At 37.7% G+C, this 24,266-nt stretch overlaps 1 protein-coding gene across 1 annotated transcript in view; it reads right to left on the reverse strand.

Annotated features, from left to right (window-relative positions):
- The window catches only part of LOC123541921 (neogenin-like), a 152,479-nt gene that overhangs the window by 43,943 nt on the left and 84,270 nt on the right, over positions 1 to 24,266 (reverse strand). The window contains exons 4-17 of the mRNA XM_053531222.1: positions 23,953 to 24,127; positions 21,300 to 21,442; positions 19,964 to 20,248; positions 18,679 to 18,821; positions 18,493 to 18,551; positions 14,329 to 14,492; positions 9,916 to 10,191; positions 7,214 to 7,442; positions 2,830 to 2,975; positions 2,329 to 2,480; positions 1,857 to 2,048; positions 1,284 to 1,539; positions 904 to 1,098; positions 520 to 615 (exon numbers count right to left, since the gene is read on the reverse strand). Of these exons, the coding sequence (XP_053387197.1) occupies positions 520 to 615; positions 904 to 1,098; positions 1,284 to 1,539; positions 1,857 to 2,048; positions 2,329 to 2,480; positions 2,830 to 2,975; positions 7,214 to 7,442; positions 9,916 to 10,191; positions 14,329 to 14,492; positions 18,493 to 18,551; positions 18,679 to 18,821; positions 19,964 to 20,248; positions 21,300 to 21,442; positions 23,953 to 24,127 (2,511 nt within the window). The remainder of the gene's footprint in view (positions 1 to 519; positions 616 to 903; positions 1,099 to 1,283; positions 1,540 to 1,856; positions 2,049 to 2,328; positions 2,481 to 2,829; positions 2,976 to 7,213; positions 7,443 to 9,915; positions 10,192 to 14,328; positions 14,493 to 18,492; positions 18,552 to 18,678; positions 18,822 to 19,963; positions 20,249 to 21,299; positions 21,443 to 23,952; positions 24,128 to 24,266) is intronic.

The following is a 24,266-nucleotide window of genomic DNA, read 5'->3' on the forward strand; positions in this document are numbered from 1 at the left end:
ATGAAAGACATGCCAGTAAATAGTCAAAATATTGCCAGAAGGCCAACAGCTTATACTACAAACTGACAAGCCATACAGTAAGTGTTTTTATACATAACATCACAAATGACTTTCTCAGTTTTTTCTAATTTTTTTTTTTTTACTTACTAGACCAGTAATCATGTGCTTAATATAGACTGGTCATATAGCAAAATCTACAGGCTGGCAGTTTATATGTAATACAATAGAACAATATATTTCAGGTAATTTTCATCTACAAATTTACAAAAAGATAAACCACTGCAGTAAGCAGTTAGGTATGTGACCTATAATGATAAGTGGCAACTTCTGCAAGATTCTGTATGCTATTTTAGCATCTATCATCTATACAGGTAAACTCATGGAGACTGTTAAAATCACATTAAGGACCAGAAATTACCATTTGTCATTTTTAGTCCGCTGTCTTAAATACCCTTCTATAATTAAGAAAGGTAAAACTACATCATTATTTACATAAATAGATAACAGTAGAAAATTAACCTGTTTCTTCAAGGGTAAAAACAGTCTCATATCTGGGCTGGCCCTCTCCCATGTTGTTGAAAGCTCGGATAGAAACTACATACTCTGAGGCTGGTTCTGCAGGATATATATACAGTATTCATGTAAAACATCGGATGACAATAATTATCAGCAAATATATAACATGTATAAATCATATATTAATCAAGCAAATACTTTTGGAAATATAAACTAGTACAAAGAACAAGTTCAAGTTCTTTCTGTATAATGAATACAAAATGAAAGTACACATCACACAGTCATGCCAATCCAAAACTTACAGTCACAGTTAAATTATATATTCATAGGCTATCTATAGTATAGAAGAGAACGTTGTCATTGAAAACAGTGTTAAATTATACTTACGTAGGTTATCTATTGTATAGAAGAAGGTGTTGGCATCAAAAAGCTGCCTGTAAACATCTGGTATTCCCTTGCCGTACCCTAGGTAGTACCCTCGTACCAAATATTTAGAACGTCGATTTGGTACCCACTGTACCATTAGGGAGTTTGTCATTGGACGTACAACAAGACGATCTGGCATATCCGGAACATGAGACTCTGAAATGCAAATATACATTGTTCAACCTATATGCATGAAATATTTACTCAAAATATAAAACTAAATAATGAAAGTTATAGTGTGTGCAAATCTTCATGAAAATAAGGGAAAATGATCTACATGTAATACTAAATTCTTATCTCTAACTTGGGATGAAGTAAAGATATAATATTAATTAATTTACCATCTAAATCATCAGCATAGGTTTTTCCAAACAGCCAGTCTGTAGGTGGACCACTTCCATTGACAGTCTGGGCAGAGATCCGCACTTGGTAAATTGTATCTTTCTTTAGGTCAGTCAGTGCATACAGGTCCCGATCCCCTGCTGTTGTCACTGTCAAACCTTTTTTTGCCCCTTTTTTCTTATATCGTATTTTGTATCCTGTTATTTTACCATTCTGGTGCTCTGGTTTTGGTGGCTGCCACCTCACCACTATACTCTGTTCAATGAAAAAAAAACAACCTGTTCTTTACAGTGTTTATTGCATGCTGACAGAATTGCGAATAATGGAAATGAACTTTCCATATTTTAACCAATAATGTAAAAAAATTGTATTATGTGAAATAAATAATTTCTCTAGTAAACAATTTCATGGATTTGGCTAAAAGCTATTCCTTCAGAACATTAACTGGTTGAATGAATCTGTTACAAACCTTATCACCAGTGTTGTCAAGAGAACCTTGATAACACACAGAAGTTTCTGAATATCCTATACAAAACATTTTAAGAAAGGAAGACTCTAAGAATGAGACATACAGTTGAGCTTGCTGTTTCGAGGGTGAAGTTCTGTGGTACATCAGAGGGAGCGTCTGAGAACGTTCTTGCAACAACTTCTTCTGTAGATACCCCGGCTCCGTTAGCATTGTTTGCAACAATACGGAAACTGTACTCCTGGTACTCCTCCAGTCCAGTCAGTCTATAGCTTGTCCTGGATTTTTCAATCTGTACCTATAATTACAGTACAAGATATTATTTCTTACCCTCTATCTTACATGCTTGATCTACAAGATAGCAAGCCATTAAAATACTTTTTTTATCAACAAGTTGCATCATGGTGAAGGCTTTTAAAAATCTTTGACCTGCATGACAAAACTACAGTCTGTGCACAAAATCTGGGTAAGCTTTTCACCTTTGTGCCAATATGAATGAATAATATACGAACAGATACAGCCTGAAATATAGATTAAAACACTATAGTATCATGATTTGAATGATGATTACAACAAACCTCATCCTCCTCCACAGCTCCGTTTACATAGTAAAACAGGTCATACTCTGTCAGTGCCCCCTTTGTCTGTGCTGGAGGATCCCAGCTCACCTCTATACTGGTTGGCGACAGCGGATTTGCAACTATATTCTGGGGCTCACTAGGGACATCATCTGTAAAGCAAACATATTTCAGCTTGAATCATCCCTGAACTATCAAAAACAGCTCTCTTTTCTGTCTATCAAGTTTAGCTGAATGGCAGGCATTTACCTACAGGTATTTGCTTAAGATTTGGTAATTCTAGAAAAATTCAGCTTGAAGTAATGTACAAGGTTTTCCTTCCAATTTTTATCTTTGTGTAAGGTTCATACTTTGTTTTCACTGTAGTACTCTTTAGCCTTAGGCCAAACATTTCCTATATTTACCTTTCTGTCACTTCAATAATTAAAACTCTTGTTCCCAGGAGATGTGAAGGAAATTGTACAAAGACTAGGTTAATCACACATTACAAACATATGGTACCTTCTTCCTGAGTTTTGATCTTGAGTTGAGCTGGCACAATGGAGGCACCATATCTGTTATAAGCTGCCACCCAGAACTGGTACTCTGTGTTAGGTTTAAGATGCATAATGTTGGCTTCTTGTAAACTTGTGTTCAATATCCTCTCCCTGAAATATGGCAACAAGCTAATTAATTTTGTTAAATTATGCCAAAAACAGTCATTTGACACCCAAATATTTTTAAACGAAGTAATATCTGATGTCTCAGAACCAAGGAAGAGAGTTTCAATAAACTAATCTACCGTCTTGAAAGGACCATTTTATCTAAATCCAGTCATATATATGTAGGACTTGCGCTATGTATAGGAATTTTCTACAGGCATGCATACATGTAACAAATTAACAAATAATTGATGTGGCCTTACAGAAATGTTTAGCATACAATGGCATTTTGATAAGAACTATCAGCCTATCTGTAGAATGATAAATATGCCAGAATATTACAACAGGAATTAAACAGTACAAACAGTGAACATATCCTGAAGATATAATCATTGTTACAAAATGTAGGAAAATATCTTTTTAATGAATTATTCATGTTGACATTAAATGCTTTTTCACAAGGGTCAGATCAAGTAGTTTTAATTCCCCTAGTGGTAAACCCACCCTGATAATACAGTACAAGGTCTTTCACATGAAATAGCAAGGAAAAATCTGATTGGAAAACAGATTAATATGCAATATATAATGCCTTGTAAATGTAAAACGCTCACGTGTTGCCTTTATACTAATTGGTGTAATTTTAATGTCCTGAAATTATGTCCTACTGTAATTGCCTACTGTCTGCAGAGCATCTAAACACTGTGAGGATAGATAGAGTGAGACATCTTAACACTGTGAGGACAGATAGAGTGAGACATCTAAACACTGTGAGGACAGATAGAGTGAGACATCTAAACACTGTGAGAAGAGATAGAGTGAGACATCTAAACACTGTGAGGACATATAGAGTGAGACATCTAAACACTGTGAGGACAGATAGAGTGAGACATCTAAACACTGTGAGGACAGATAGAGTGAGACATCTAAACACTGTGAGAAGAGATAGAGTGAGACATCTAAACACTGTGAGGACAGATAGGGTGAGACATCTAAACACTGTGAGGACAGATAGAGTGAGACATCTAAACACTGTGAGGACAGATAGGGTGAGACATCTAAACACTGTGAGGACAGATAGAGTGAGACATCTAAACACTGTGAGGACAGATAGAGTGAGACATCTAAACACTGTGAGGACAGATAGAGTGAGACATCTAAACACTGTGAGGACAGATAGGGTGAGACAGCTAAACACTCTGAGGACAGATAGGGTGAGACATCTAAACACTATGAGAACAGATAGAGTGAGACATCTAGACACTGTGAGGACAGATAGGGTGAGACATCTAAACACTGTGAGGACAGATAGAGTGAGACATCTGAACACTGTGAGGACAGATAGGGTGAGACATGTAAACACTCAGAGGACAGATAGGGTGAGACATCTAAACACTCTGAGGACAGAGATAGTGGGACATCTAAACACTGTGAGGACAGATAGGGTGAAACATCTAAACACTGTGAGAATTGATAGAGTGAGACATCTAAACACTGTGAGGACAGATAGGATGAGACATCTAAACACTCTGAGGATAGAGATAGTGGGACATCTAAACACTGTGAGGACAGATAGGGTGAGACATCTAAACACTGTGAGGACAGATAGAGTGAGACTTCTTAACACTGTGAGGACAGATAGAGTGAGACATCTAAACACTGTGAGGACAGATAGAGTGAGACATCTAAACACTGTGAGAAGAGATAGAGTGAGACATCTAAACACTGTGAGGACAGATAGAGTGAGACATCTAAACACTGTGAGGACAGATAGAGTGAGACATCTAAACACTGTGAGGACAGATAGAGTGAGACATCTAAACACTGTGAGAAGAGATAGAGTGAGACATCTAAACACTGTGAGGACAGATAGGGTGAGACATCTAAACACTGTGAGGACAGATAGAGTGAGACATCTAAACACTGTGAGGACAGATAGGGTGAGACATCTAAACACTGTGAGGACAGATAGAGTGAGACATCTATCTGATAGAGTGAGAAATTATGTTCTTCTGTAATTGCCTACTGTCTGCAGAGCATCTAAACACTGTGAGGATAGATAGAGTGAGACATCTAAACACTGTGAGGACAGATAGAGTGAGACATCTAAACACTGTGAGGACAGATAGAGTGAGACATCTAAACACTGTGAGAAGAGATAGAGTGAGACATCTAAACACTGTGAGGACAGATAGAGTGAGACATCTAAACACTGTGAGGACAGATAGAGTGAGACATCTAAACACTGTGAGGACAGATAGAGTGAGACATCTAAACACTGTGAGAAGAGATAGAGTGAGACATCTAAACACTGTGAGGACAGATAGGGTGAGACATCTAAACACTGTGAGGACAGATAGGGTGAGACATCTAAACACTGTGAGGACAGATAGAGTGAGACATCTAAACACTGTGAGGACAGATAGAGTGAGACATCTAAACACTGTGAGGACAGATAGGGTGAGACATCTAAACACTGTGAGGACAGATAGGGTGAGACATCTAAACACTCTGAGGACAGATAGGGTGAGACATCTAAACACTATGAGGACAGATAGAGTGAGACATCTAAACACTGTGAGGACAGATAGAGTGAGACATCTAAACACTTTGAGGACAGATAGAGTGAGACATCTAGACACTGTGAGGACAGATAGGGTGAGACATCTAAACACTGTGAGGACAGATAGAGTGAGACATCTGAACACTGTGAGGACAGATAGGGTGAGACATCTAAACACTCAGAGGACAGATAGGGTGAGACATCTAAACACTCTGAGGACAGAGATAGTGGGACATCTAAACACTGTGAGGACAGATAGGGTGAAACATCTAAACACTGTGAGAATTGATAGAGTGAGACATCTAAACACTGTGAGGACAGATAGGATGAGACATCTAAACACTCTGAGGATAGAGATAGTGGGACATCTAAACACTGTGAGGACAGATAGGGTGAGACATCTAAACACTGTGAGGACAGATAGAGTGAGACATCTAAACACTGTGAGGGCAGATACAGTGAGACATCTAAACACTGTGAGGACAGATACAGTGAGACATCTAAACACTGTGAGGACAGATAGAGTGAGACATCTAGACACTGTGAGGACAGATAGAGTGAGACATCTAAACACTGTGAGGATAGATTAAGGGCATCATGGTTCATACTAATCTGGACAGAATAAATGCAGGTTGAAAGAAGATAGTATAGCTCTTACATTGTTGTTAATCACTATTTTTGGTTTGATTTAATCACATTTCATTGCTTTCTTCATATAGCAATACAAATTTCATGACACTCACATAAATGGTGAACTTAAATTAAGAATTTTGTAAGTGCAAGGGTATTCAAATTATATATAAAAGCAAAAGGGTCGGTCTGCCACAAGTTTAAACAACATTAGAGGATTGATCTTTGCCAGCTGTCATACCAAGATTATCAAAATAAGCATCCTTTTCTTTGTATATTCGTAACATTCAGAAAAATGAAAATTAAATAAGGCTGAAAATATAAATTCTAGAAAAAAATTAAACTTAAAGGAAACTACAAGGAAGAATAAATATTTGATATTGTCGAGAGGAAAGAGCAAAGAAAAAAACTTTGTGATGATACTTTCCTTCCCAACAGCCCCATACTTACATAAGGCAGCAGCTGTTTGATGGATTTGCTTCAACTTTAAAATAATTATTCCTAATTAGGAATAACAGTTCTAAGTCTGCAGTAAATCCATCAAGTGCTGACACAGAGAAAGTGGAAGTGCATCAAAACGTTAAACAACTTTGTATCTACTTTGCAGTCAGTCAATACACATACTCTAACTGTACAGGTAAATTTTCTTTACCGTGGCTTTGAGAAACAATAATTATCAGCTCTACAAAGCTTTTAAGCAACTCTATTCTTTATAACAAATTAAACCAGTTACACCTAACCCCAAGCAATTTGCTGGTACCCATTTACAACTGGGTTGACTGAGGCAATCCTGTTAAAATGCCTTGCCAAAGGACACACTGCAATGGGAGTATCCAGGATTTTAATGCGGCCTTTATCTCCACACACTAGTGTCTAGGCCCTCTCAACCCATTAAATTCACTCAATAAAGTGAACACTATTTCTGTTTGCATCAAAATATTTCAAGAGCAACAAAATTTATCTAAGGTAAAAAAATTGACCTTATAAAGATTGTGATTCTGACCTGACCCAGCTTCATGAAGGGACATAAGTACTGTGTTAAGCTATCTGTTACCTTGCCGAGCCAATTTCCTGCCACCTGACAGTGTAGGCAATGATCTCTGATTGTCCAATACGTTCTGGCACACCCCAGGTGATTGTGACAAAGCGAGTGGACACAATGGCTGCCCTTGGTTTGGCTGGCTGAGAGGGGACATCTTCTGGTGAGTTGGCACTATATGCCCCGGAGCGATGTACATGATAATATATAGAAGGTGTTGATGGATTGATGGGTAACTGTGAGTCTGAAAAAGGAATAATTAGAAAATCATCAGAAAGGCTTTAATTAGTATTCAAATATCTTATTAGACTTTATCAATGCTCCATGGTTTTCTAAATGGCATCACGCAACATTCTGTATAAAATGCAGTGATAATATATTTGATACGAGTTCCTAGTCGAGACTGCTACTGTATTCAGCTGGCATACAGTCACTGTATTACCTATGGCCGGCTACTGTATTCAGCTGGCATACAGACACTGTATTACCTATGGCCGGCTATGTATTCAGCTGGCATACAGACACTGTATTACCTATGGCCGGCTACTGTATTCAGCTGGCATACAGACACTGTATTACCTATGGCCGGCTACTGTATTCAGCTGGCATACAGACACTGTATTACCTATGGCCGGCTACTGTATTCAGCTGGCATACAGACACTGTATTACCTATGACCGGCTATATGTATTCAGCTGGCATACAGACACTGTATTACCTATGGCTGGCTACTGTATTCAGCTGGCATACAGACACTGTATTACCTATGGCCAGCTATGTATTCAGCTGTCATACAGACACTGTATTACCTATGGCCGGCTACTGTATTCAGCCGGCATACAGACACTGTATTACCTATGGCCGGCTACGTATTCAGCTGGCATACAGACACTGTATTACCTATGGCCGGCTACTGTATTCAGTCGGCATACAGACACTGTATTACCTATGGCCGGCTACGTATTCAGCTGGCATACAGACACTGTATTACCTATGACTGGCTACTGTATTCAGCTGGCATACAGACACTGTATTACCTATGGCCGGCTATGTATTCAGCCGGCATACAGACACTGTATTACCTATGGCCGGCTATGTATTCAGCCGGCATACAGACACTGTATTACCTATGACTGGCTACTGTATTCAGCCGGCATACAGACATTGTATTACCTATGGCTGGCTATATGTATTCAGCTGGCATACAGACACTGTATTACCTATGGCCGGCTATATGTATTCAGCTGGCATACAGACACTGTATTACCTATGGCCGGCTATATGTATTCAGCTGGCATACAGACACTGTATTACCTATGGCCGGCTATATGTATTCAGCTGGCATACAGACACTGTATTACCGGCATACAGACACTGTATTACCTATGACCGACTAATGTATTCAGCCGGCATACAGACACTGTATTACCTATGACCGGCTATGTATTCAGCTGGCATACAGTCACTGTATTACCTATGGCCGGCTACTGTATTCAGCTCGCATACAGACACTGTATTACCTATGGCCGGCTACTGTATTCAGCTGGCATACAGACACTGTATTACCTATGGCCAGCTACTGTATTCAGCCGGCATACAGACACTGTATTACCTATGGCCGGCTATGTATTCAGCCGGCATACAGACACTGTATTACCTATGGCCGGCTACTGTATTCAGCCGGCATACAGACACTGTATTACCTATGGCCGGCTATGTATTCAGCTGCATACAGACACTGTATTACCTATGGCTGGCTACTGTATTCAGCTGGCATACAGACACCATGGTTCATACAGAATATCAGAGACAAAATTCGAGTACTTTTCAAGGACTTTTCAAGGACTTTTTACAATTTTTCAAGCACTATTTTTTTTCAAAACCATGACCTAATCTGAATTTTGTCACACGACATACAGACACTGTATTACCTATGGCCAGCTATGTATTCAGCTGGCATACAGTCACTGTATTACCTATGACCGGCTATATGTATTCTGCTGGCATACAGACACTGTATTACCTATGGCCGGCTATGTATTCAGCTGGCATACAGACACAGTATTACCTATGGCCGGCTATATGTATTCAGCTGGCATACAGACACGGTATTACCTATGGCTGGCTATGCAGAGAAAAATCAACAGTTTTACTGTCTTATTGCAGACTGGGTTTTGTTTATTTTGGGTTTAGCGCCATTTTTCTTGAAGTATTTGAGTTATGTAAGAGCAGGCAGTAAATCTAACCTGTGTTCCTAGATTCTGCAGCAGTAAAAACATCAATATATCTCCCCCACATATGGCGAGACATTAAAAGGAAGAAACTGAGCTTAGGTCAATATGATCTCTTGTATCAAAAGACAAGAAAAAGAGAAGTTTAACACAAAGGTCATAAAATTATCCGTCAGAACGCCAAGTTTTGTTCAATAAACTAGAAACTTATGTCAAAAAAGAAGACAATTCCATAAGGAACATTCTGCTTATCAAAATAATAAAACTTGGGACAAGTCAATATATAAACATTGTCTTCTTACAAAAACATTACTTTAAACAAAAAACTTGGCAAGATTTTTGAAGACTAATTTACATAGTCTGCGACTGTTCCAAGAAATGTTTTTAGCATAAAGTAACCACAGGAGAAAAGTGGTATAGACAGACAAGATGGTCTTTAAAGCCTAAAATATTTACAAAACATTAAAAAAGCATGTATATACTTACTTTGTTGGATGACTTTTAGTTGTATTGTGGCTTGAAGGCTGCCTACAGAATTCTCTGCAAAGCATTGATAGAATCCAGTATCGGACATGATCAGTCCCAGAATGCTCAGGTTCTTAATGCCGGATATTTTGAAATAGTCATCCGGAACTATAGGTTCACCATTTTTGAACCAAGTGATTTCTGGCTCAGGATGGCCACTAGCCTGGCATGGAATACTAGCATCTGACTTCTCGTTGGCAAACAGGTTCTGAGGTTGATGTATAAATGAAGGTGGAACTGAAAATAGCAATTAACATCTGTTATAAAACTTTTTTCTTACATTTTGATTACAACTTTAAAAAAAACAACCTAAAAATTCAGAATAATGTCCATGAAGAGGTGCTGTTTTTTTACTCAATAATATAAACCTGAAGAATATCAAAATGATCTAGAATGAAAATATAGGATGAATTTGTAGGGTTTAACACCACAGACTTATGATGACTTTCAAGCTTTTAACGGTAGATAAGACCCAAGGTGCCACTTCTGGCATTAATTTAGGCATGGTGAGGTGGGTAGAACCAGGTGGGCAAATACATAGAAGCAATCACCTTCAATAAGCCAATTTACAAGAAAGAATTCCAAGAAATATTATTTGCCATTTTACAAAAGTAAAAGCTAATAAATTTATTGGTACCTAATACATACTGATACATATTAACAAGAGGGCCAAGATGGCCCTAGGTCGCTCACCTAAGAAACACTCCATAACAGTGTAAAACATGTTTGACCTAGTGATTTCATGGAAACAAATATTCTGACCAATTTTCATTAAGATTGGACCAAAAAATTGGTCTCTTGCGATAAAACAAGCATTTTCTTAGATATGACCTAGTTTTTGACCCTAGATGACCCATGTTCAAACTCGACCTAGATTTTATCAAGGCAATCATTCTGACCAAAATTCATGAAGATCAACTGAAAAATACAGCCTCTATCACATACAAAAGTTTTTTCTTTGATTTGACCAAGTGACCTAGTTTTTGACCTCAGATAACCCATATTCAAATTCGACCTAGATTTCATTAAGGCAATCAACCTGACCAAATTTCATAAATATCAACTGAAAAAAACAGTCTCTATCGCATACACAAGATTTTTCTTTAATTTGACCTAGTGACCTAGTTTTTGACCTCAGATAACCCATATTCAAAACCGACCTAGTTTTCATCAAGGCAATCACTCTGACCAAATTTCATGAAGATCAATTGAAAAATACATCCTCTATTGCATACACAATGTTTTTCTTCTATTTGACCTAGTGACCTTGTTTTTGACCCCAGATGACCCATTTTCAAAATCAGCCTAGATTTTATCAAGGTAATCATTCTGGCTAAATTTCATGAAGATCAGCTGAAAAATACAGCCTCTATTGCATACACAAGGTTTTTCTTTGATTTGACCTAGTGACCTAGTTTTTGACCCCAGATGACCCATTTTCGAACTTGGTCTAAATTTCATCAAGGCAATCATTCTGACCAAAATTCATGAAGATCAATTGAAAAATACAGCCTCTATCGCATACACAAGGTTTTTACGCGATTTGACCTAGTGACCTAGTTTTTGACCCCAGATGACCCATTTTCGAACTTGGTCTAAATTTCATCAAGGCAATCATTCTGACCAAAATTCATGAAGATCAATTGAAAAATACAGCCTCTATCGCATACACAAGGTTTTTACGCGATATGACCTAGTGACCTAGTTTTTGACCCCAGATGACCCATTTTCAAACTCGGCCTAGATTTCATCAAGGTAATCATTCTGACCAAAATTCATGAAGATCAATTGAAAAATACTGCCTCTATTGCATACACAAGGTTTTTCTTTGATTTGACCTAGTGACCTAGTTTTTGACCCGAGATGACCCATTTTCGAACTTGGCCTAGATTTCATCAAGGCAGTCATTCTGACCAAAATTCATGAAGATAAATTGAAAAATACAGCCTCTATCGCAAACACAAGGTTTTTCTTTGATTTGACCTAGTGGCCTAGTTTTTGACCCGAGATGACCCATTTTCGAACTCGGCCTAGATTTCATCAAGGTTATCATTCTGACCAATATTCATGAAGAAGAATTGAAAAATACAGCCTCTATCGCATACACAAGGTTTTTCTTTGATTTGACCTAGTGACCTAGTTTTTGACCCGAGATGACCCATTTTCGAACTCGGCTTAGATTTCATCAAGGTTATCATTCTGACCAATATTCATGAAGATTAATTGAAAAATACCACCTCTATCGCATACACAAGGTTTTTCTTTGATTTGACCTAGTGACCTAGTTTTTGACCCCAGATGACCCATTTTCGAACTCGGCCTAGATTACATCAAAGTTATCATTCTGACCAATATTCATGAAGATTAAATGAAAAATACAGCCTCTATCACATACACAAGGTTTTTCTTTGATTTGACCTAGTGACCTAGTTTTTGACCCGAGATGACCCATTTTCGAACTCGGCCTAGATTTCATCAAGGTTATCATTCTGACCAATATTCATGAAGATTAATTGAAAAATACAGCCTCTATCGCATACACAAGCTAAATGTTGACAGACGACGGACGACAGACGACAGACGACGGACGACGGACGCCGGACATCGAGCGATCAGAAAAACTCACCTGAGCATTGCTCAGGTGAGCTAAAAATGCCTACACAATTTTAATAACAAAGATCAAACAAAATCAGAAAGTGAGATATATTTCATAGCAAGGATTTAACAGGACACTTTGTCAGGATTTAGTGGTATCCTATAATGGAACTATTAAACCAGAGAAAGCTCTATAGAGAATCTGTTAATTGTTCTCTGTGACTGAGGAACATCTCAGGCTAAGTAACATAATAAGCCCAACAGGAAAACCAGTAGTTATCTAGTGTCATAATTCACTGTCTATAAACTAGAAAACAGATACTAGAAAACATTTCTAACAGGTTAAATGTACTAGACAAATATCTTCTGTCACAAAAGTTATTAATTCTATGTTCCAAAGGATCATATTCCAGAGAGATAATGTCAAAGTGTGGTACAATAAGCTGTAAACCCAGTCTAATCTCAGAACCATTGTAACAAACCTTAATACCAGTCTGATGTTAGAATCCATTGAAAAAAACAACAAAACAGTCTTATACGAGAGCCTATCTTAACAGACTGCAAAACAGCCTGATGTCCCTACCCACTGTAATAACCAGTCTGATATTAGAACACTGTAACAAGCTGTAAAACCAGTCTGGTGCCACAGTCTATGTAAAAAAACCTTTAAATCATTCTGATTTCGAAAGCAATGTACTTTTTTATTTAGAGGTGTAAAACAAGGTAGAGTATACAACTCCTGAACTGCAAAAAAAAACGATAATGGAATGTAGGGCTATGAATAAATCTGATTAAAATCATTTCCTTACAACGCTACACATAGGCCACCATCAGATCTTTCATTTATAAAGCTCAAGTACTTCTTCAAATTTGGCTATGAATCTTTCCCAACAAATTTAAATATGTAAGTGCAAAATAGGAATACAAACTAGATTTTCCTGTGACTACTTTTCTTTTTAGAAAATGCTACCATAACACTGCAAATACCTAATACTGTAAGTCTGGCCTCGGCATTCACGGAATCTACATACCTAATACTGTAAGTCTAGCCTCAGCATCCATGGAATCTACATACCTAATACTGTAAGTCTGGCCTTGGCATCCACAGAATCTACATACCTGAAACTGTAAGTCTGGCCTCGGCATCCACGCAATCAACATACCTAATACTGTAAGTCTGGCCTCTGCATCCATGGAATCAACATACCTAATACTGTAAGTCTGGCCTCGGCATCCACGGAATCAACATACCTAATACTGTAAGTCTGGCCTCGGCATCCACGGAATCAACATACCTAATACTGTATGTCTGGCCTCTGCATCCACGGAATCAACATACCTAATACTGTAAGTCTGGCCTCGGCATCCACGGAATCTACATACCTAATACTGTAAGTCTGGCCTCGGCATCCACGGAATCTACATACCTAATACTGTAAGTCTGGCCTCAGCATCCATGGAATCTACATACCTAATACTGTAAGTCTGGCCTCGGCATCCACAGAATCTACATACCTGAAACTGTAAGTCTGGCCTCGGCATCCACGCAATCAACATACCTAATACTGTAAGTCTGGCCTCTGCATCCACAGAATCAACATACCTAATACTGTAAGTCTGGCCTCGGCATCCATGGAATCTACATACCTAATACTGTAAGTCTGGCCTCGGCATCCACGGAATCTACATACCTAATACTGTAAGTCTGGCCTCGGCATCCACGGAATCTACATACCTAATACTGTAAGTCTGGCCTCGGCATCCACGGAATCTACATACCTAATACTGTAAGTCTGGCCTCGGCATCCACGGAATCTACATCATTCTCTGCTCTACACATGTACGTGGCATCATCACTGTCGGGATTGCTTGATGTCCCCAGCCTTACATCCAGTATCTGTAGATTCCCTCCTCCTATCATTGTGACTCTACCATCTTTGTTCCTACAACACATCATGTAAAATCACTATAAAATTTCCCTATTTAATAGTTCAGTTATGCTTCAAGTTTTGTGGGATCTTTTTCCTTTCACACTGATAAATTTTAGGTAATATTGTTACATCAGGAATTGGAACCTATGTAAACCCATCAATAGCAAGGAAGATAACAGAGGTCCCTCTCTGTTTATTTGAATGTCTTGTCTTTTGGAACAGACACACTCATCTTAAAACATTTCCCTCAAACAAGATTTGAAGTTTCAGACATTAAGACCATAAAGGAATGTGTGACTTTGTTGAGATTTCAGCAATATTCATGATGTAACAAAGAAAAAACATTATTTTTAAACAAATACTAGAAATACAAAATTCTAAGATATTCTGGTAAACTGTCTTGGAAGATGACAAAGTTGTCAATAAATCGTAACTGATTTGCAATTCAAAATGTAACAGATATTATTACACATTCAATCTTTTCTCTATTGAAAGCGGAGACAGTTCTGCAAACTGTTACAAAAAATATTTGCTCAGATACACGTCCAACACACTAGCTCACGATCACTTTGTACTTATTAATTTTTGGCAAAAAATATGCACTAAGTGAAAAGAAATATATAAATGAGTAAAAACAAATATGGACAAGCTCCGCATATTGAACTGGACAGAAATCTGCTTACAAAGTAAGTTTACCAAGTAAAATAAAATACAGCAACTTGTAAACCCATATATCTACACCTCCCTTCCCACTCCCTCAAATAGGTGCCAATACCATAAACAATTCATTTGTATGATAGTTTTGCTTTGATTTGTTTTGAATTTTTAGCTGAATGTGTTTCAAACCTGACTTTTGTGTTTTGTTTCTGTAGAGACTGGGGAAGGCACTGATCAGGGATGGGTACCCTTACAGGTGTATACTGTTCTAAGATGTTTCTGTAGAGACTGGGGGGATGGGTACACTTACAGGTGTATACTGTACTAAGATGTTTCTGTAGAGACTGGGGAAGGCATTGATCAGGGATGGGTACCCTTACAGGTGTATACTGTACTAAGATGTTTCTGTAGAGACTGGGGAAGGCATTGATCAGGGATGGGTACACTTACAGGTGTATACTGTACTAAGATGTTTCTGTAGAGACTGGGGAAGGCATTGATCAGGGATGGGTACCCTTACAGGTGTATACTGTTCTAAGATGTTTCTGTAGAGACTGGGGAAGGCATTGATCAGGGATGGGTACCCTTACAGGTGTATACTGTTCTAAGATGTTTCTGTAGAGACTGGGGAAGGCATTGATCAGGGATGGGTACCCTTTAAGGTGTATACTGTTCTAAGATGTTTCTGTAGAGACTGGGGAAGGCATTGATCAGGGATGGGTACCCTTGCAGGTGTATACTGTTCTAAGATGTTTCTGTAGAGACTGGCATTGATCAGGGATGGGTACCCTTACAGGTGTATACTGTTCTAAGATGTTTCTGTAGAGACTGGGGAAGGCATTGATCAGGGATGGGTACCCTTACAGGTGTATACTGTACTAAGATGTTTCTGTAGAGACTGGGGAAGGCATTGATCAGGGATGGGTACACTTACAGGTGTATACTGTACTAAGATGTTTCTGTAGAGACTGGGGAAGGCATTGATCAGGGATGGGTACACTTACAGGTGTATACTGTACTAAGATGTTTCTGTAGAGACTGGGGAAGGCATTGATCAGGGATGGGTACCCTTACAGGTGTATACTGTACTAAGATGTTTCTGTAGAGACTGGGGAAGGCATTGATCAGGGATGGGTACACTTACAGGTGTATACTGTACTAAGATGTTTCTGTAGAGACTGGGGAAGGCACTGATCAGGGATGGGTACCCTAACAGGTGTATACTGTACTAAGATGTTTCTGTAGAGACTGGGGAAGGCATTGATCAGGGATGGGTACCCTTACAGGTGTATACTGTACTAAGATGCTTCTTCAAAATTTGGAAAGGAGTTTATCAAAAACATTACAAGTCAATATTAACTAGTGATGCAAGCATTTTAATAAGTAACTGCTCTCCTTTGTTAATGATATATGCTACAGAACTAGCAGACTGCATAGAAAAGAAAACACAATCTTAAGGAGGTTTTATAGTGGTTTATAGCAGATTTCTAACACTGCTGTGAAATTAATCTATCCCTGGTCTGCAGAGTATTCTTGCTGACATATGCTATAAATACTGACATTTTATCAAATATGACAACATAAGGCAATATGAAATATTGTCAGCAGCCAGCATATTATGAGAGCTATGTTACAACTCCCCTGAAATGTGCTAGAAATGACAGTAACTTATAGCGGGAACAAGAATGTTGTCAACACTGTTCAAACCTTTCCAGTAGTTAACCCTTATCATGTTGGACACGACTGATTCTGCAGCCAGAGCAGATCATGATCAGCCTGAACATCCTGGAAGGCAGATCATGTTCTGCACTGTTCACCATTCAGTCAGTATCTTTTTGAAACCCATGTTAACAGTTAATGGTACTGTCCAAATTGGAAGATTGACAAGTTCATTATAGAAATTTAGCAGGACAACAGTTGTATACAGAATATATAAGAATATACAGAGTGGAAGCAAATTTAACCTACAGCTAAATCATTAATATTCATGGCAAACTAATTTTCCTGGACTTTGTGGTTGAGATTAACAACCGATACTAAATCTATGAAAATTCATTCAGTTATTAAGAAGGTATGGTGTGGACACGAATTTAAGCTATTTGATCGTTGACATCAATTTGACCTTGGCCTTGAATTTATTTACCAAGGTCATATGCTCTGCACATCATCCTGATCAGGTTAATAATCGATTCTAGTTTTATGAAATCTTTCAAGCAATTTAGACAATAAGGAACTATCAAAATGTTAGCCACCTGACAATATGGAGTAGACACAAAGTTAAGCTATTTGACCTTTGACCTCCAAATGTGACCTTGGACTCAGTTATTGGGGTTTGCGCTCTGCACGTGATCTTAATAATGTTAACAATTTGATTCTACTTTTAAAAAAAAATCTACCCAGCAATTCATATATTATATTTTACCAGATTTAGAAGGTATAGAGAGCACACAATGAACTTACAGATAGGCAGATCCAACAGATAAACATGTATGATTCCAATTTATATATCTTTTATATATATTTTTTTTTGGTGGGGGTGGGGTTGGGGGGGCAGGGGGTTTAACACCGTTTTTCAACAGTATTTCAGTTATGTAATGGCGGGCAGTTAACCTAACCAGTGTTCCTGGATTCTGTACCAGTACAAACCTATTCTCCGCAAGTAACTGCCAACTTCCCCACATGAACTAGAGGTGGAGGACTAATGATTTCAGACACAATGTTGTTTATCAAATAGTCACAGTGAGCATACGCCCGGCCCGAGGATCGAACTCACGACCCCGCGATCCGTAGACCAATGCTCTATCTACTGAGCTAAGCGGGCGGGCTTCCAATTTATATTTTGTATCTAAGGTATTAAAGTTCAAATAATATACCCATGCCCACTTCATGCTGATTATGTATACAAAGGTTTATTTGAACTCCGTGGAAACACTCGAGGAATTGGATACACAAGGTATAGACTGATGTGGGTGTAATGTTGTCCAGTAACTGTTGCCATTTCTGCAGACATAGAACAGGTACTGTGCTGTAAGCTTTACTAAAAACCAAGCAAATAAATACATCATGCTACTATATTTATATACATGCATAACTGATAATTTGCTAACACTGAAAAGGTGAAAAATAGTCCTATGTTTTTATTATTTTTTGCTTAAGGTCCGTACCTTGTTACTGAAGCTTTATTACAGTCTCCATCAATACTTACAGATCTATTGTCCATCAATACTTACAGATCTATTGTCCATCAATACTTACAGACCTATTGTTCATCAATACTTACAGATCTATTGTCCATCAATACTTACAGACCTATTGTCCATCAATACTTACAGACCTATTGTCCATCAATACTTACAGATCTATTGTTCTTCCATCAATACTTACAGATCTATTGTTCTTCATATACTTACAGATCTATGTCATCAATACTAGCTATTGTCCATCATACTTAAGACTATTGTCATCAATATACGACCATTGTCATCAATACTACAGATTATGTTTTCATCAATACTTACAGATCTATTGTTTTCCATCTTTAGCATGTGATTCTAGGTCTTCCCATATCTGAGCCCAGTCCAAATGCACCACAAAATAAGATGACCTTTGACCCCATCGTTGCTGATGTGTCTCGAGGTTTCAATGTGAAAGCTGGCTCCACGCCCTGAAACTCGTTTTCTATTTCTGAAATATATCACTTCAATTTTAAACATTATCTGAAATTTGCATGAAATGGTAAGATTCATATGTAGGACAAGGTGCCTCATGACAGCATACTTCACTATTCAAAGGCTTGTTGATAAATTGGATTTTCTATTTAAGAATAGGTATATAATTATGTCAAAATTAATTTAAGATTTACGAAACCTCATGCTGTGACCTTCTTCAATGGCACCCAACATCTTTGTGAAACTTCAATCAGGGATCTACATTAGTTTTGGAGTAATTTCCATGCAAAATTTTAAAGCTGCATTTTGTCAGTCCAAGAAGGGACATAACTTTGCCAGAACACAATTTAGAATTATAGACTTTGCACCTTTCACCATGTTTCATCTTTCTCAATAATTTGTATAAAGTTTCATTTCAACACCTGAAGATTATTTATGGAGAATAATTTGTATACAAAACTTCAACCTAGATTTTCTTCAGTCAAAGAAGGGGGAAAATCTTATTACAATAGAGACTTGGTGCTGTATCTAGGAGATATTACCTGAAAGATGGGTATAAAAGTGTATCATATTTGAAACACACACAGACAAACTGATGTTCTAAGATATTGATTGATCTTCACCTTGGCTTTTAACCTCAGTGCAGTCAGTGCTTGCCTACTAGAAATGTTGCTCTTGCAGACAAAATGTCAGTAACTTTGTATAAAAACTCCATTTAAATCATCTGGGAGTTTCATACAACATGGTCAAGTCAGACACAAACTGGATTATATCTATCAATTAGATATAGCTGTAAAATGTCTCCCCATACTTGGACTCAGTGTTGTATTTTCTGTTCCTTTGGGATCACAGAGTCTATTCAATTTTACTACAACACATTTCCACTTTAGCCAGCCAGTGCTAGAGGTTGTGAGGGGTGTTGCACATTACAATATCTCTCATGAACAGACTCACAGTCTGCTATTTCTATACTTGGTTGTATTTTATGCTTCCAAAAGATCTTTTTTACAGATTTATCTTATACTTCTTCACATATATTAAGTTTCCATTTGTGACAGCAAAAATATTGCAAAACAATCAAGCTCACTGATATTCATGGTAAAAGCAATTTCTTTGACAGAGTTAGCAATATAACCAAGAATCATGACTCTTGCTTACCTGCTTTCTTCTGGGAGAGTTTAGCATCCCTACTTCGCCGTGTTCTATCTACGCCTTCAGCCGAACAATGGTACGTTCCCAAATCACTAAACTCAACATTAAATATTTCTAACACCCCTTCGGGGTAAGTTCTAAACTTGTTAGTCCGATCTGTAACTAAAGTATCATCTTTAAACCATGTGATATTTGCATGAGGAACTGAATGAATGGCACATTGAAACATTGCAGTATCCGTGAGGTAGACTTCAGCATCTTCTGGCTCTATGTCAAAATTTCTTTCTATTCCTGAAATAAAATAAAACTTAACATTGTGATGACAGCAATACAAAATAATTCTGTTTGCAAAACTCATTCATAAACATATTTTATAATCATTAAATATCAAATAAAATAAAGCATACGGCGAAATCATTAACAGCCACGGAATACTAAATTTCATCGATTTCATGCTTGCATCAATCCCATTTGTGTCATCTGTCCAATATGAAACCCATAAAATCATGTTCCAACAAAACAGATGTGTAGTTCTAACAAGAGCAACACTATGCGGGTGCAGACGCTCATCTGATTTTTTTGTCTCTGTATAATAGAAATATTGTCCTACCCATGTGCTTTTATGATATTTTATAAGTCCAAAAGGGGCCATAATTCTTGCAAAAAGCAAGATGGAGTTATGTTTCTTGCTGTACAGAGTCAGCTTATGATGGTGAGAAAGTGTTGCAATTTTTGAAGGAACGGCTTTAGATAGTTTACGAGAAAACCTGACCTAAACACAAAACTTAACCAAGAAATCTGTTTTTCTAAGTCCAAAAGGGGCCATAATTCTTGCAAAAAGCAATGTAGAATTACAGTACTTGCTTTTAATGGTGAATAAATGCTCCAAGCTTCAGCAATAGTTTTACCATTAAGGAGAAAAGTTGCCCTAAACGCAAAACTTAACCAAGAAAACTGATATTTTCTATGTCTGAAAGGAGCCATAATTCTTGCAAAAGGCAGGATGGAGTTACATTTCTTGCTGTATAGAGTCAGCTCATGATGGTGAACAAGTGTTGCAAGTTTTAAAGCAATAGCTTTGATTGTTTAGGAGAAAAGTTGACCTAAACACAAAACTTAACCAGGCAACGCCAATGCCGACGCTGATCAAGTGATGACAATAACTCGTCATATTTTTTATTCAAAAAATCAGATGAGCTAAAAACCACAGCATAATGCATAAAACATGGCAAAACTGTACAACTATCTTACTGTTCCATCAATGACAAAAAAATGCAGATTATGACCTTGACTTCAATACTACCAATCTTCAAAAGTTACATAAAGTGGAGATAACTTGTACCTGCTATCTGTACAGTACATTTCTTAGAAAGGATGGTCTGCCCTTCCCAAGTGGCAGCACACTGATAACTTCCTGTATCTGTATTGGACTTCCTGTCTGTGATATCTGATATGAGCAGGGAACCATTGTCTGCCACTCTATATCTGAAATAGTTAGCATTACACGTCTGTTATTTATGGTAAATGTAAGACTAACAATAATGTTATTCTGATGTATCCTACACCAAACTTTATAAAATCAGAATTATGGGGATTGTTTCTCCTGTTGCAGACTTTGATAGTAAACAAATATTTAAAGTTTCAAGTCAATAGCTTTGATAGTGAGAGAGATATTTGACTTTTTCAAGAACTTTAACCAACGGCGGTGATGGGGTGAAGTGCAATAGCTCTATTTTTTCTTCGAAAAGTCAAGCTAAAAATGTAAAAAAAAGAGATTGCAAATACAAGTTAGTAATATAAACAGGTTGTATTTATCTTTGAACTACATCCTTGACTCTAAAAATGTCTGTAAATATGAATAGGTCTATCTGAGTTAAATACAGTCAACGTTTTCAAATTTTCATTGATGTTCCAAAGAAACAAGGAGCTGCGTTCAATAAACGCTTGATGCCCCCGGTGGCATCCTTGTCGATACAAAGCAACCTTAGTCCAAAATGAGGTCAAGGTCAAACTGAGGTCAGGTGATGTTTGAAGATGAGGAATGGTCACAGGTTACATCTGTATTAGTATCAATTCATTCTTGTAAGCGGTATTGATGCTAGACCAATGGTCCCTTTTGGTTAACCAAGAGATGGCCCATATAAAGCAACCTAAGTCCAAACTGAGGTCAGGCGATGTCTGAAGATGAGGAATGGTCACAGGTTACAACTGCATTAGTATCAAGTCATTCTAGTAAGGGGTATTGATGCTAGACGAAACGGTCCCATTTGGTTAACCTTGTAGGGACGGACGGTCCACTACTTTCGTTTAGTGGGCCAACAAGGGTCAACATTGGCCCCCAACCAATCATCTGCTGATCAACCAAAATGGCCCCTTAAGGGTCTTTCCCCCCCCCCCCCCCCCCCCCCCACTAGTTCTGGACACATTGTGTAATGGGCCATTTCTTGAAAACACGATTATTACCTCCCCCGAGGCCCTGTGACTCATTTACAGCAAAAAACAAAGGGCCATGGCCCCTTGTTTATAAACGGCTCCCTAGTCACCTCTGGGCTACTTAAATGGCCCATTATCCCAGTTTAGACGCATGGACGGACGGACGGACAGGACAGGACAGGACAGTCACTATATGCCTCCCGCATCTGTACATGCCGGAGGCATAAAAATGGGTAATTTTCATACAAATGACAAGATTCTTCCTTTTTATTTAATAACTCCCAAGAAATAAGAATTCAACATTAAGTTGACAAACAAACTAAAGTCTAAAGAGCAGTTGTTTGAAGAATCTCTTAATTTCTGTCCATCTAAAACAAAGTTGTCACATAACTTTTGTTATTTATGATTCTATGAATCAACCTTACTGAACTTTATTATGGCTCTGACTGAAATAAATCCTTCAACCAGCCTATAAATAACCAGTTTTAGTGCCTGGAATAACATCTTAACATCTTATGCCTGATGAAAGTGTTCAATTACCAGACTAGAAGAGCCTTTGAGACAACTTTATACCAAATGTGACCAAAATACAAGGAGAATAGGCGTGAGCTGTCTAATGATACAGCTCTTCACTATTTCAGGCCCTTTCACCTTGTTGTAATAGCTTATATACAAAAGCTTCAGCGAAATTGTTCTAAGCTGAAAAGGGGCATAATTTTGCTAAAACGCAAGTTACAAAACTCTCAATGTGAGATCATCCTATGATGCCAAAGATGTGAAGAGAATCAATGGGACAAGCATTTCCGGAGAAAAAATGCTTACATGCAAAATTGTGGGAAAAAATCATAATACTGATAACATGAAATCTAGAGTTATGTAACTTGCAACAAAAGAGGTCATCTCATGAAGCTGAAGACATGCCTTCAGTATGAAAGCATTTAGCCTGGCAATTTTTGAGAAACCTGTTTACATGCAAAACTTTAAGTTAAAAAGAGGCACAATTTTATTTCAAAATATAAGCTAAAGTAACATAACGTGTCCCATGCAGTCACCTCATGATGCTGAAGATATGTGTAAAGTTTGAAAGTATTTGGTCTCTTAGTTTTTGAGAAATCTGCTTACATGCAAAACTTAAACCTGAAATGCTAACTTTAAAAGGGGCATGATTTTGAGAAACTAAAAGCTAGAGTTATGTAACTTCCCAAATGAGATCACCTCATGATGCCGAAGACATGTTTGAAGTTTGAAAGCATTAGACCAAATAGTCTTAGACAAACCTGCTTACATGCAAAACTTGTGACGCAGCCTCCAATGAAAGGGTGACAACAATAGCTCTATTTGAAAGTTAGAACTCTTCTCTCAAACTTTTGCATATTCCAATGTTTCTGTGATACGTAACATATATCTAAAAGTTTTCATTTTACATTGTGTATGCTTCAGAAGGTAACTGTGGTCTAGAACCTAGATATTAGTAACAGTCCACCAAACCAAAATATTGAAATTACAGATAGAACATAAACTAGCATTTACATAAACGTAAATATTGTATAATTCCAACAAACCTTCTTTCTGTACTGAAATCAATGACATGATCATCTTTGTACCAGTTGATTGCCGGCTTGCCACGGTCAGCATGAACTACGGAACAAGGTAACTCTAGTGACTTCCCTTTATAGCCTGTCACATCTCTCGGCTCCGTAGAAAAGTAGAAATTTGTAAATGTTGGAACATTAGCACCTGAAAAATAAATTTATATTTCTGCAATGTTATTTTTTACAACACATTATTTTTTGTATAACTGTTACAGGCAACAATATGGCAGACATGACTGTATTCAAGTGGTAGGAAACATGAAACAGACATGACTATATTCAAG

Source organism: Mercenaria mercenaria, chromosome 19, assembly GCF_021730395.1.
Source record: "Mercenaria mercenaria strain notata chromosome 19, MADL_Memer_1, whole genome shotgun sequence".
In the NCBI taxonomy this organism is placed as follows: domain Eukaryota; kingdom Metazoa; phylum Mollusca; class Bivalvia; order Venerida; family Veneridae; genus Mercenaria; species Mercenaria mercenaria.